Source organism: Carlito syrichta, unplaced genomic scaffold (assembly GCF_000164805.1).
Source record: "Carlito syrichta isolate Samal-C Ts95f unplaced genomic scaffold, Tarsius_syrichta-2.0.1 Scaffold118060, whole genome shotgun sequence".
NCBI lineage: Eukaryota > Metazoa > Chordata > Mammalia > Primates > Tarsiidae > Carlito > Carlito syrichta.
Window position 1 is genome coordinate 7,136 of NW_007062156.1, and position 12,965 is coordinate 20,100.

General features: G+C 50.0%; 1 protein-coding gene across 1 annotated transcript in view; it reads left to right on the forward strand.

Moving 5' to 3' along the window:
- The window catches only part of LOC103249252 (COUP transcription factor 1), an 8,732-nt gene extending 2,886 nt beyond the window's left edge, over nt 1-5,846 (forward strand). The window contains exon 3 of the mRNA XM_021707473.1: nt 4,721-5,846. Within this exon, the coding sequence (XP_021563148.1) occupies nt 4,721-5,050 (330 nt within the window). The 3' untranslated portion in view covers nt 5,051-5,846. The remainder of the gene's footprint in view (nt 1-4,720) is intronic.
- Nucleotides 5,847-12,965: the final 7,119 nt, after the last annotated feature.

The window sequence follows — 12,965 nt, forward strand, 5'->3', positions numbered from 1 at the left end:
CGCGTGTGTGTGTGTGTGTGTGTGTGTGTGTGTGTGTGCGCGCGCGGGGTGTGTGTGTGCGGGGTGTGCGTGTGTGTGTGTGTGCGCGCGTGTGAGCCACAGCTCAGCGTTTCTGGGGGAGGCGAGGGAGGGAAGAGAACGTGGGAATGTGGCTTCTTACCCTGGGTGGCACGCTCCGGGATGAGTTTCCCGACACACAGAGACACAGGGAGAGGTGGGAAGAGAAGAATACGCACAAATAAATCATAAATAATCCCGCTTTATTGCTGCCTGATTTTCCCTTATCGGAAACCATTCATGTTTGCAGTTGCTGAGGTTATTGAGGGTCGTAAAAAACGGATTCGATCTAAACAAGAAAGATAAAAAACAAAAGCAATACTGTAGAACCCATAAGTCTGGGAGGATTCCTGGCCCGGGGATGAATCCCATGGCTATGCAAAGCACACCAGCGTTGGAAATTTAACAGAATGCCTTAAAAAATATCAAATTAAGTGTAGGCAGTGGTAACATGCATGTTAACAATTTCTCTTATGATAGATGGTTCAAATTAACTTCCAGGAAAGTGCATTAACGTTGCCTTTGAAGGGCTCTGGTCTGAGCCTCTGAGAACACTGCCCGCCTTTTATTATTGTAACCTGCAAGAGGGAAACATATAAACACCCGGGACAGCAGGTAATGGGGAGAATTATAAACAAAGCCAGAAAGGACGCTGGTGGGGGATGGAGAGCGGCTTAGACTGGGTCTTGGGCCCTGCCCACTGTAAGCAGGGTTAGCTGCAGTTTTACCACCATTATTGGCACCATTGTTTTTAATTCCTCCGTTCGGAGAACAAATAAACCATCCTAATAAATCTATCCTAGAGCCAGGCGCACCAGAGGCCAAATTAAAACCATTCTTGAGCAGAGATGGCAAAATCCCTTTCCCAAGGCCTTGTTGAACAGTAAGCAATGGTATAATCTATCAATATTTCTTGGCTTTCATGCGTGAAGAATCGTATTTACATTGTATTAAAATGACTCTTAAATTTGCACAATATTGTAATGTAGCAAATGTAGTATTAATATCGATCTGAACAGCAGATAATTTATTTGGACAAGAGCATCTCATTTGTATGCAGGGTGGCCAGAGCCATGGACTTGGACTGCCCCCCTTTTACTTTCAGTGCAAATGCAGGTCTGCTGGTGAGAGAGGGAGTTATTCTTTGCAAGAGGATAAAGTGCAAACCTTAAAACAAATGGAAGATTTATTGAATAGCCTCCTCGGTGTTTGAATGCATTTTATCTTAATAAGTCTTCTTGATGGAAACGTGTTTTTCAAAAGTGACAAAGAGCCTGGGAAGCAGCAACCAGGCTGCGTTAGCTCTGGCAGGCCTGGGGACTGGCTGGCTCTCTCCTCCCCGGCTCTTTAGCCAAATTCATCAGGAAGCAAGCCAGTGTCAGGGAAGCTGGGGTTTTCAAATCTCTTCCAGCGAGGTGTCTTGAAGCAGAAATGTGACTTGGGGCTGGACAGAGGTCCTCTTGAGAAAGGTCTCCCCTCCCTTTTCCTGCCCCCCCACCCCCAGGGTTCTTTGAACCCCCTTGACTTTGCTAATCTCATGCCCTTTCCCAGAGAGAGGTGAGGACCAGTGCAGGCTGCAGGAAACATTGTGGAATTATTCATACTTTCAAATTTCCATCCTGAAACATTCCTGCAAAAAGTGTTCCCTCCAAAAGTTTTGCAGAGAAGTTTCTTGAACCAAGTAGTCAAGGTGCGAGGGGTGCCTAGAAGTGAACAATGACATTATTTTGTTGGAAAATTGCAAGCAGAATATCTGAAAATGGAAATAGAGCTGTCAGTAGTAATTCACCCCCCCCTCCTCCCTACAACACATTTCCACTTTTGACTAAACTTGTTTTGATTGCTAGCCAGAAGGGAATTCATGGGAAGCCTTCTCAAAGTCATCCAACTTTTAAGCAAACTTTGAGTGATGGAAAAGACAGTTTTAGACATATTGTCCAACGTGGTTTGCTCTGGCTAAGTATTTGAAGCTGGCACGGGGGTCCCCCGTGGTGGTTTTCACATTTGGCCTCCGGATGGTATGTTTAATCCTTAATATTCTGGACTGCATCCAAGGACTAGGTCGTGACCTGAACTTACTTTAAAAAAAATCATTAATTCATACACCTAAATATTCCTTCAAATAAATGGGACCTTCTCTGAAAGGAGCCATCTAGTTAACATAAATACAATAAATCCATTTTCGGCACAATAATAACTTTGATTTCTAGTTATGGCAGCTGATTACATCTATATTTCCTGAACACTAAACTCTTCTGAATGCACAACATGAAATACATTCTCTGCACTACAAAGGCTAAGCTAGGAGGGCCTGAGCAGTAATGGTTATTTATTTACATAATTTCTTTTCCATACACTGTAGAAGAAATATTGAGAGTTCCCACATTGACACGACCATATAAAAAGTGAGACATGGGTTTTGCACATTCTGCCTCGTTTTCTTATCTGGGATATAACTCATGGAGCATAAACATGAACTGCATTGCACCCTGTGGTCACCCATCTTTGTCACCACAACCCCCCAGTCGATTTGAGAGCCTGTGCCTTCTGCCCACAGTTGGGGGAATCCTGTTGCAAGGGGGGTAAAGTGGGAAGCCAGGCCAGAACTAGAGTCTTGCTGGAGCGAGGCTGGCTGGTACCTGGCAGGCAGGTCCAAGTAACAGACATCCCGCCTCCAAAGGAGGAAAGAGCTGAAAGCAGCCAGCACAGAGCCCAGGCAAGCCTTTCCTGGGCTTCTGTCTCTCAGAGTGGCCTATCTGGGAATCAGGAACTGCCCTTGCACTCTGGGGACTCTAATCGTAAATATCAGATAAATATTTTACTGACCTGAGGGGATGCCATATGGATCTTTAAAAAAAAAAAAATCTGCTGGGGTCTCAGTGGGTCCTTTTCAGATTGCATTGTCTGGGCTGAGTGAGCCACAGCATCATGGCAGATAACACATGTGGAGCAAGCTATATGTAAATATGGGTCTACAGAATGGTCATCAGTGGAGCCAGGTTAGCAGGCAGGGCCAAAGGCTGACCTCAGGGTACCCTTTCTAGGCAGCAGAGCCCCAAAGAGCTCCTGTCTTGGCCCTGCTAGCCATAAAATCTCACTGGCTTCCCAAGACAGGCCAGTGTGGATACACCCAGCCAGCTGGCTGGAGTAATTAGACATCTGAGAGGAACCCAGTCTGTATCTGAGGTCAAAGGGGACTTACCTCAGAAGTTTTTGAATTATCTCTAGTTTTATTTGTATTTTCGCTCGAGGCCATAGCCTTGTAGATGAAGGTGTTAGGATGCTTTGTAAATCCCAGTTCTGGAGATATAAGGACATAAAGCTCCGAAACTCAGCAGACACGGGTTTTGCTTTGAATCATTTGCTGTCTTCTTAGGGTCACACTCGCCCATTCACAATTACACAGTGTCCTTCTGAGGACACTGCCATGCACGAATTTCTTCCCAGATCTATATATTAGCAAACTCTGCCTTTGATCCCTAGCCAACCTCCTGACTGGCTAAGGGCTCCTCTGTGATCCTCCTGTTTTTTAAATATTTATTATTAATATAAGAAGCAAATGTGTATTTGAACTCGAAGAGGAAGCCCTTACTCCACTCCTCTGATTCCTCCTTCCCTCTATCTGCTTGCCTCTAGTTAGTTGACATAGTGTAATCTGCTGTCCTGAAATCTTTGTAGAGGACCAAGAAGGGCCTTGGTTGACATGAGATAAGTACTAGGTTCTGAGATGCCATCATTGTGTGGAGGTGCCTTTTTCTCCCTTAGTCCTGCCACAGAAAGCTTATGTCCCCAAGCCCCCCTCAACTCCCCCAACCCTGTCCTGAAGCAGCAGCGTCAGCTGCCTCTAGCCCAGCTTTGTGTCTGAGTGCTGCGGACGTCTCCTTTCTGCAGCCTGGAGTAACTGAGTCATATTCCTCCCGATTATCATATAGCTTACAGAGATGTGACCAATTTTCAATTACTTGATCTAAGGTGCAGATAGATGTGTACATCCTCACCGAGGATTTGCCGCAGAGTCCTCTCTTGCATAGATAGTGGATCTCAAATCCTATATTGCTATAGAGTGGGCTTGACCAGATTCCAGGCACTGCCGGCCCAGGGTGTCTCACCCCCACCCCTGCGTGTGTTCACTACAAGGCCCAGGTTCTCCTTGAGGTTTCAGGTTGGGGGTCATTTGGGTTTGTGAGGGAACTCCAAGAATCCTTTAAGAACTGCCTCCAGGCTGTGTATTTCTTCAGGGGTACTGAACACCCCCAAACGAGGGGGCAAAAGGGGCATGAGTCCCCCCCCTTTAATGAACACAGACAGAAAGCTGCTCCCCTGCAGGCCGAGGACAGGTTGCTGTGCACAGCAAACATGGTTCCAGCATTGTACATTATTTAATCCAAAGGTGAGAGAGGAAAAACAAAGGGCCTAGAAAGGTTGCTGTCTCTGTATGTGTGTCTTTCTCTCCAGCTGCTCCAGGCTTGGTGGAGTTTGATTTCTTTTTATTTGTATTGTATTGGGGGAAAGGGAATGGTGAAGAAGGGAGTGGGGAGGTCTGGAAGGGAAGATTTCTTTTCTTTTCCTCTTTTTCTTTTCCCCCTCTATTTCTTTTTTCTCTTTCCTTTTCTCCTTAAAAAAAAATGGCTTGCTTATGTCTCTGCTGCCCTCGGCCTGGCCTAACCGTGTGCCCCTCTCCGTGTCTCTCCCTGCTGCGGCCACTCCGGCAGATGCCTGTGGCCTGTCGGACGCTGCCCACATCGAGAGCCTGCAGGAGAAGTCGCAGTGTGCGCTCGAGGAGTATGTGAGGAGCCAGTACCCCAACCAGCCGAGCCGCTTCGGCAAACTGCTGCTGCGACTCCCCTCGCTGCGCACGGTGTCCTCGTCCGTCATCGAGCAGCTCTTCTTCGTGCGTTTGGTAGGTAAAACCCCCATCGAAACTCTCATCCGCGATATGTTACTGTCTGGGAGCAGCTTCAACTGGCCTTACATGTCCATCCAGTGCTCCTAGACCTCGGGCGCTTCCCACCTGCCCCACCCCCACCCCCTAGAGACTCAGAGGACCCGCCTGGGCCAAGGACTCCAAAGCCGCAGGGGACACCCGGAGGTGCGGCAGACCAGGCAGGCCGGGCTGGGGGGAGGCGGGCCAGGGCAGGAGCAGCCCACCCTGCAGACATGCAACCCGAGCTGCAAAGCATGGGAAAAAAGAGACTCTTAGGATCAGATCTGTGAGCACGTTGGAAAGGGGGGAAAAAAAGAAAAAGGAAAAAAAAAAGGACCTTGTGTCTGTCTGGTGAGAAAAAGAAAAAAAAATTGGAAGAGAGAACCGTGAGAATTTTAATAAAACAGAAGGAGACTATTGGACCTTCCAGGATTTATGTGGACGGCTGTGGATATATTCTGTACAGAAAACAGCGCGTATGGAAGCGGACTGACTCCTATGTAGAAACACACACACACACACACATACACACACCGAACATTGTTATTCATTTTGTAAAATACTAGTCTTTATTTTCATTTTTTGTAAAATTTAAACATCGTATGCGCATAAAGAAAAAGGAAACAAGAATTAGGGGAAAATAACATTTTCCAAATAATTATAAAAAAGTGTCCTGTGTCTATGTATCTATATCTGTTTTGTATTTTTTTCTGGTTCCAAACCAGATTTCCTGTGATTCTATACTAATAATTTTTGATATAACCCTTTGCTTCTTATAATGAGTGCGATATATGTTGTCGAGGCTGTTCTTCAAGAATTAAAATTGAAGTGAAAATTTAAACAAAAATAAAAGAATTTAGCAAAACCCATGTGTCTGGCTGCTTGATAGATGTCATCTCAAGAGAATTTCCTGATTAATTTCCAACTGAACTGTTGTTAGAATTGGGTTTTTTGGGGGGGAGCGGGACGTGGGACTTTTAAGGTCTATTAGGAAGTTGGCTAGGTGCATTTCCTAAAACCACAGCCTTGGTTTTGTAAATGCGGAGGGCCAGGCTTTGCGTGGGCTAGGGTCCACGAGAGAGGGCAGGGCACCTTGGTCACGGACTTCAGCCGTCGAGACCCTGTGGGGTGCGAGCAGGACGGGGAACTGAGGCAGGCAGGGTGGTGCACGGGGTCGGGGAGGAGACGTCTCCATGCACCCAGCACCAGGGGCTCAGCTGGTTTTGGAATCTGACGGCAGGAGTCAGGGTATGACTGCAGGTGGTGCCTTGCTGGGCTGCAGAGGCGCGCGGAGAGGCGTGGAGGGTCGACGCGGGGCTGCGGGAGAGGCCGCTGGGCCACCTGCGAGCCCCGCGCAGGGAGATACCGGCTGCCGGCAGGTCCCGCCTCTCTCCAACCCTAGGTCGCAGTTGGGGCCTCAGCGCGGCTTTGAGTCCTGGCTTTGCTCCTGATGGTCCGCTGAAGAGCTGGCTGTGGCTAGTTCTTCCCTCCAGACCCTACGACAGGGGATTCGGGGGTGGGGGGACGTCCTCGAGCCCTGGTGGGTGGACAGAAGGTCCCCCTCAGTGGCACTTATGGGCGTGGACCCGGAACCTGGGAGTCAGGCAGCGCGGCTGGAGCGCGTTCTCCTCTGAAGCCGCATTTGGGCCCCGGTGGCCCTTGGAGGGCAGAAGCCACCCCTGAGGCCTGTCGTCGGGCGTGCTGGGGGTTGGGGGGGAGCAGCTCTCTACAACAGCTTTCGGAGCATGAATGTTTTATAGGATCAGAGCCGGCGCTGCGAGAACATACACTGCCAAGGGAGCTCTTTCTTAACGTATTAATAAAGCCAGATCTTTCAAAATAACACCTCTCACCCCTCCCCCTTTCCTCAGCCCCAACAGTCCCGCATGAGGCAAGAGCTTCACTTTCAGAAGTCACTGGCAATGTTTTGCTTTCAATGTGCTATCTAGAAGTCTCCACGTCCCCCCACCCACCCCCCACCAAATGTAGGCACAAGCTTCTCCACCCCAGCCCGCTTTAGGCTTTTAATATTCCGGGTGCAGCGCAGCATGGGCAGCGCCACGGGTTCGGTGAAGACGCCACCGCAGGTCCCCGATTCGCAGCCCAGCCCGCCTGGAGCCCGAGCTAGGGCTCTCAGACCCGGTCCCTTCCTCCCGGGCCCCGCATCCTCCGCACCACGCCCAGGGACAGCATCTTTGGGTCTTCCTCGCCTTCCCTGCAGGTTGGGCATCTAAGGCAGGGGGGGCTGGGGAGAGCTACTACTTCACCCCCATCACCTCCCAGGAAGTGTCAGGGAGCCCTTCTGGCTGCCCGATGGGGATGGGATGGGGTGGGCTGCAGCCAGGGCTCGGAGGGGGAGGGGAGCCGAGCTGCCTCAGAGCTCAGCGATCTTTCCTGCCTTTCTTGAAATGAGATGTAAATATATTCATTACAGTGTGATCCCTCTGATGAAAACAGATAAACATTTTCGTAGGTCGGAAACGTATTTTTCAATTAATTTCAATATGGAGGCCCAAGCACCAGGCGCCCAGGGTGGAGATCCACTTGTGAGTTGCCGAGGTCCGAGATGTACTCGCCGCCGCTTGCCCCGGTGACCAGAGATGACAGTGGTGACTTGGCTCTGGCTCAACGGGGCCCCGGATCCATTGTCCATGGCCTGGGGAATCTCGGCTACCTTTCTAAGACTGGGTCTAAGTCCGGGACCAACTCGCACAGAGCAACAAGAAGAACAGGGCTTCCTACAGCCTTCCGGCCTCCCTCGCAGGCCCTGTCTAAGAACTCTGGGACCCTGAGGCTCTGGAGCTGGGGGGACAGAGGACCAGGGGGTGCTGCGTGCTCCCCCAGGGCCACATGTCAGTGGGTTCCTCCTCTGTCTCTTCGGTGGCTGGGGTGGCCTGCACCTGCCTGGTGCACAGAGAGACAGTTGTCGCAGAGGTCTCTGCGTATCTCATCCAGAAACAGACTGCCACCCAGGCCCTCAGGGGTCCTGTGGGTGTCCCTGCCAGCCTGACAGGCTGCAGGAGCCTGAGGCCTCCCACTCTCTGAGAGCGTGGACAGGAATTGAACCTGCTCTCAGCAAGGGGAAGTTTAGCAGCCGAGACCTCTGCGTCTAAGCCAAGGGTTGTGCCCTCTGACAAGTGGGAAGTATGCTCTGGGATCCTGTGAGCTGAAGGCTCCTTCTATCCCTGCTGGGCTGACCAGTGGCTGAGAACCGAGGGAGGCTGCTGGGGGCTCCTGGCAGTGTAGAGAGACAGGCCCAGGAGTGGCCAGGTTGCCCTGTGTTCAGAGGCCTGTGTCTCGCCAGGCTCTGGCAGCCCCTGTGGCCCAAGTCCTGGGCCGGAGGCCAGGTGGAGCAGTTGGGAGAGCCCCCTTTACCTGGGTGGCCTCCAAGAAGTCCCTGAGTGGAGCCCACCTTCCTGCCTTCCTGCCGGGCGCCAGGGGGAGCCATGGAACTGGGGTGTGAGGCCATGAGCAGGTATAGGCCAGACAATTGTTGGGGGAGGTTGATGTAGCCATGCCTGTGCCTGCAGGGACTGTCGCAGCCCTAAAGAATCGGTAGTGTAGGGCTGGGCTACCTGAGAGGGGTAGAATCCACTGTGTCCCCAGGACCAGGGGGAATACATCTTAGCAGTTGGAAAGCGACCCACACTAGGCGACTTCCTCCTCGAAAGTACCAATGACCTAGAAAAGTCAAACATTTGCTTTTTCTAACCCAAACACTTGCTGGACAACTGAGGATTTGAGAGGCTTTGAAGTTTGTTTCAACGACCTTAGCCACAAGCTTTTCAGAAAACACCAGAAAGGCTATCTCAGGACGTGCTCACCTCTGAGCATCGCTGGGGACCGAGGCTGCACCTTATCTGCCACAAGGGGACAAGACTTGACTCTGGGGAGGATAAGGATAACCTTTGCGCCCACATATACATCCCAAGCCCCCGCCAGGCCAGGTGAAAGCCCATGGGTGGGGATGTGGGTTCCTTCTGCCCTCCAGGACAATCCCGAGTGTGAGGAGTCAGTCCCTCGGATTGGTCCCGTCACAAAAACCACCGCAAAGGGCCTTGGCGGGCTCCCAGAGGCCCTGCCGCCCAGCTCTGGGCTCAGGGGTGCTGGGGACCTGGAGTCTCCCCTCGACCGAGCCCACCTGAGCTTATATGTTTGGAGCGTGCCCCCCGCCAAAAAAGTTTATTTTTTTTTTAAATCCTCCTTCTCTTCCTCCACTCCTAGGCACCTCTCAGGTCTCCTACAACAGCAGATACGCCTTCCGTGAGCTCCTGAGACTCCTGGGAACAAATCACCTGACAGTCTCTGCAAACAGCAGACTCTGAGGAGTGTAGAGAGGCATAGAAGGGGACACAAGTGAGGACTAATGAAACTCTTGTTAAAGGGCCTGCCCGAGATCTGTGGCATCAGTGGGCCTTTTACTTGGGAAGCCAAAGAGTTGTATTCCTAAATGAGTTAAAGACCCATTTACCTCTGTCGTGTTCTATTCATCAAGCCACAAGTTGAGAGTTCCTAACATGAAACTATTTGTTTGCTTACACAACCAGCTGGGCGCAATTTCACGTCTGAGATATCTATCTGAAAGCGCCTCTCATTTATTATCTCTCCTTGTCAGCGAATCCATTTTCCAGCTCCCCCTTCCCCCTTTGGAGTTTATTTATTTATTTATGGGGGGACTTCTTTGCCTGGGAGGACCTGGGGCTGGAATGCTCCCCAGGGAACAGCGGCTCCCAGCGCGGGGTCTGCTGCGCCCAGGGTGCGTGGGGGGGGCGCAGAGGCGAGCCCCCATCACAGCTGACCCCGGCTGGCTAGCTGGCTGGTGGGCAAGCCATGGTGCAGGATGGGTGGCGGGTGGGCCCGGCCGCTACCGCGGAGTGCCTTTCTCGCTGAATGTCCTCACTGCTAGCTCTCCCCGTGTATGCCTCAACCACCTGTGTGAGGAGGGGGTGGGGGATGGGGGGCGGGAGGCGAATCCAAGAGCCTTTCTCCGAGATGGGGGCCCAAGATACGGATTTGAGAGATGCTTTCACAAACCCTCACCTAGTCCCATGGGGCCAATTTCTTCTCCCGGGGCCGGAACGCAGAGTGAGTAACCAAGATGTAAATAGTTGCGTGAAGGCTTGGGGGAGGGGGTCGCGCATTTATTGTGTGTGCGGAGGGGAAAGCGCTGCACGTGGTTTCAATTTTGAAGCACAAAGAAATAACATGCAATGCAGAAAATAGGTTTATGAATGTAATTGAGAGGAAAGAAAACAATTAACACGGTGCAAGGTTGCATACTAGAGTCCCCACCCCTAGCCTTTCCTTCTACCTCAATTTTGAGAAATCCGGTTCATGTGAATAGAGCGGGTCTAGGCTGTAGGATCCGGCTGAGGAGGGAACCCCTGGTGGGGATCTCACTGATGGCTGGATAATGGTGTCTATCCATCTCCCAGTCTGCTGAGGCCTCCTCTATCCCAAGGCTGAATGCGAGGGATCAAATCCCCAAGCCCAGCGTTTAAAATCCCTCCAGTTGCAAAAAGGGAAAGGAGCAGAGGTGTCTGGGGGGGGGAGGAGAGAGAGAGAGAGAGATTTCTTTAAGAAAGACCAGTCTGGTCTGTGCAAGCTATCCTATTGTGTTGATTTAGGAAGACATTTGCTGTATATAACGTTTAAGGCTGATAATATCATTGCGCAGCCAGATAAATAAAGCGTTGGCCCAACTGTGGGGTCAGCGATCGATCTCTGGGCTCAGAGGAAAAGGGAGAGAGACAGGGTCGTGCATGAGGCTCTGTCTGTGAGCCTGTCAGGCGGCGTGCAGGAGCCCGGGTGTGTGTGAGCGTCAGGGTGTGCTGGAGGGAACCAAGTCTTCAGCTGGCCAAGAGGCTCATTAGCATTCCTAACCCATGGACCTGCGCTGACAACTAACAGAGATATCCCGCTCACCACCAGGCCTCCTCTCCTTTTGTCTTCAGATCTGGAGGAGAAAAAGATTTCTCGGTGGAAGCTACAGTCTGAACTTCCATGTGGTGGTTGGAGACTCAGTGTCTAAAAAAAGACACACCAGGATCTTGCCTGATCTTTCGCTCTGCTTTTAAAAACTTTCCTCCTGAAGAGGGAACTTTTTTTTTTGTTTTGCTTTTTTCTCTCCAAATGTAATATGCTTGTTAAAACTCCATGCTTAAACGAGAGAGAAAAAACCTCTGAAAATATTTTGCCATTTCGCCTTGTTGACACGAAGGGGGTGGATGTTTACATGTTTGGTCTGCATGCACACATGAAGCGGGTCCTTTCAGCTAAGGATTTCTAGAGTGTAGCAACCAGGAGTTGTTTGAGCTTTTTGTTTCTCTTCTTTCTTTTGCTTGGTTTTGTTTTCATGATGAGACAAAATTCATTTTATTTTCTATAATAAACATCCTGCTTATTACGTGATTGCTCTCCATTGTTTTTAAATAAAGTACACCTTTCAAAATTATGTAGGATTTGTTTGAATTATCAGAGAAATGCAATTTCAGAGGCCTCCAGTATTGGAAGGAATATTTTTAAATGGCGCTCAATCATGCAGTTTTAATGACCTTACACCTATCTGGGGGAAAGTGTCTTTTAACCATATCTCACAGGGATAAATATGCATTTACTTAGCTCTCCTAGATCCTGTTCCTTGAACTCCATCAAACTAGGCAGATAGTTTTACACTGGAGTGTACAAATTATCCCATGTTGACAGATGTTTGTCACTTAGTAACTTCTTTCCAAGTTTTTCCCCCTCCCCTAAGCTTTCTTTCCAGCTTGCTTTGTTGTTTTAAAATATGCATGTCTCTCACTGGAATGCCAGTCACGAGTGCAAACTTTGTGTCCAACCTCCCACATGAAATGATCCTTTTAGAGGGAACTCGATATGTCTCAATCTGCACTTCACTCAAAGCCTCTGGGTCCTGGCCACTCACTCACTGGTCGTGGCTCCAAAATAACTCAGCAGAAACGAGTTTCCAACTAAAAATCCCCTCGAATGTCTCCCAGGGAAGAAATATAGCTCCTATAATTAAAGGAGGCAACGGCCAGAGGGGGAATGCAGCCGGCAGCCAAAAAAAAAAGTAAGAGTTTTATTTATTTGCTGATTGAACTTGGGTTGTCACGACCAGCAGGTTTCTCCACACTGGAAGTGCTGGAGGTTTGGACCGTATGTACACAGGAGGGAGAGGTGGGGCGAGAAGAAGGGGAGGATGACATGGAACAGGAAGAATGAAACAGACCAGACCAACTTGGGGACAGAGAAAACTCTCTGTGGGACAACACAGAAATTTCCTAGCACTGAATTTGAGTAAAAACTTGTAGCCGAGGAATAGGGGGAGGAGGGTTCAGAGGAAATGGGGTGTTAATTATAGTAAATTCTTGGATGTGGGGTATCATCAGGAAAAGGAGGACTCTGTTTGCCCCCAGAAAAGTAATGTGACAGCAGGAAATTTATGAGCTGTGCTGTGTGTGGCGATTCGGTGTGTGGGGGGTGGAATTACTGAGACAGGCTCCAGAGAAAGGAAGGAGATCCAGAATCCAGGCAGAAGTGTCATGGAACCAGGAACCCTTCACTCTCCTTGGCAAAAACTGCCTGGGAGGTGTGGATGTGAACTTTCTCTAGAAGACATCATCTTTGCACCTTATTTTAATGATCTATTTGAGCTGACTCTGGCATTAGAACCACGTATAAAGCGCTTGGGCTCACAGGATGAAGAGCACCTCCCCACCTCTTGGGCCACCCCCAAAAGCGGGTAGCGGTGGTTAAAAGCTTCAGAACAGAAGGAGGACTCAGGGCCGGCAGCTCCTATCTATTAAAGAGGCAAAACTTTAGCACTGATGAAAAACAGATGAATTTTTTCCTCTCTCTCTCTCTCTGAAACAGTTACTCTCTTTTACTGCTGTGATGTGACGTCAGCACTGCCTGCCCTATCCCCTTGGAGAGAAGGGAGCGAGGAGGAGGGATGGAAGGAGGGAGGTGGGAGAAAGAGCAA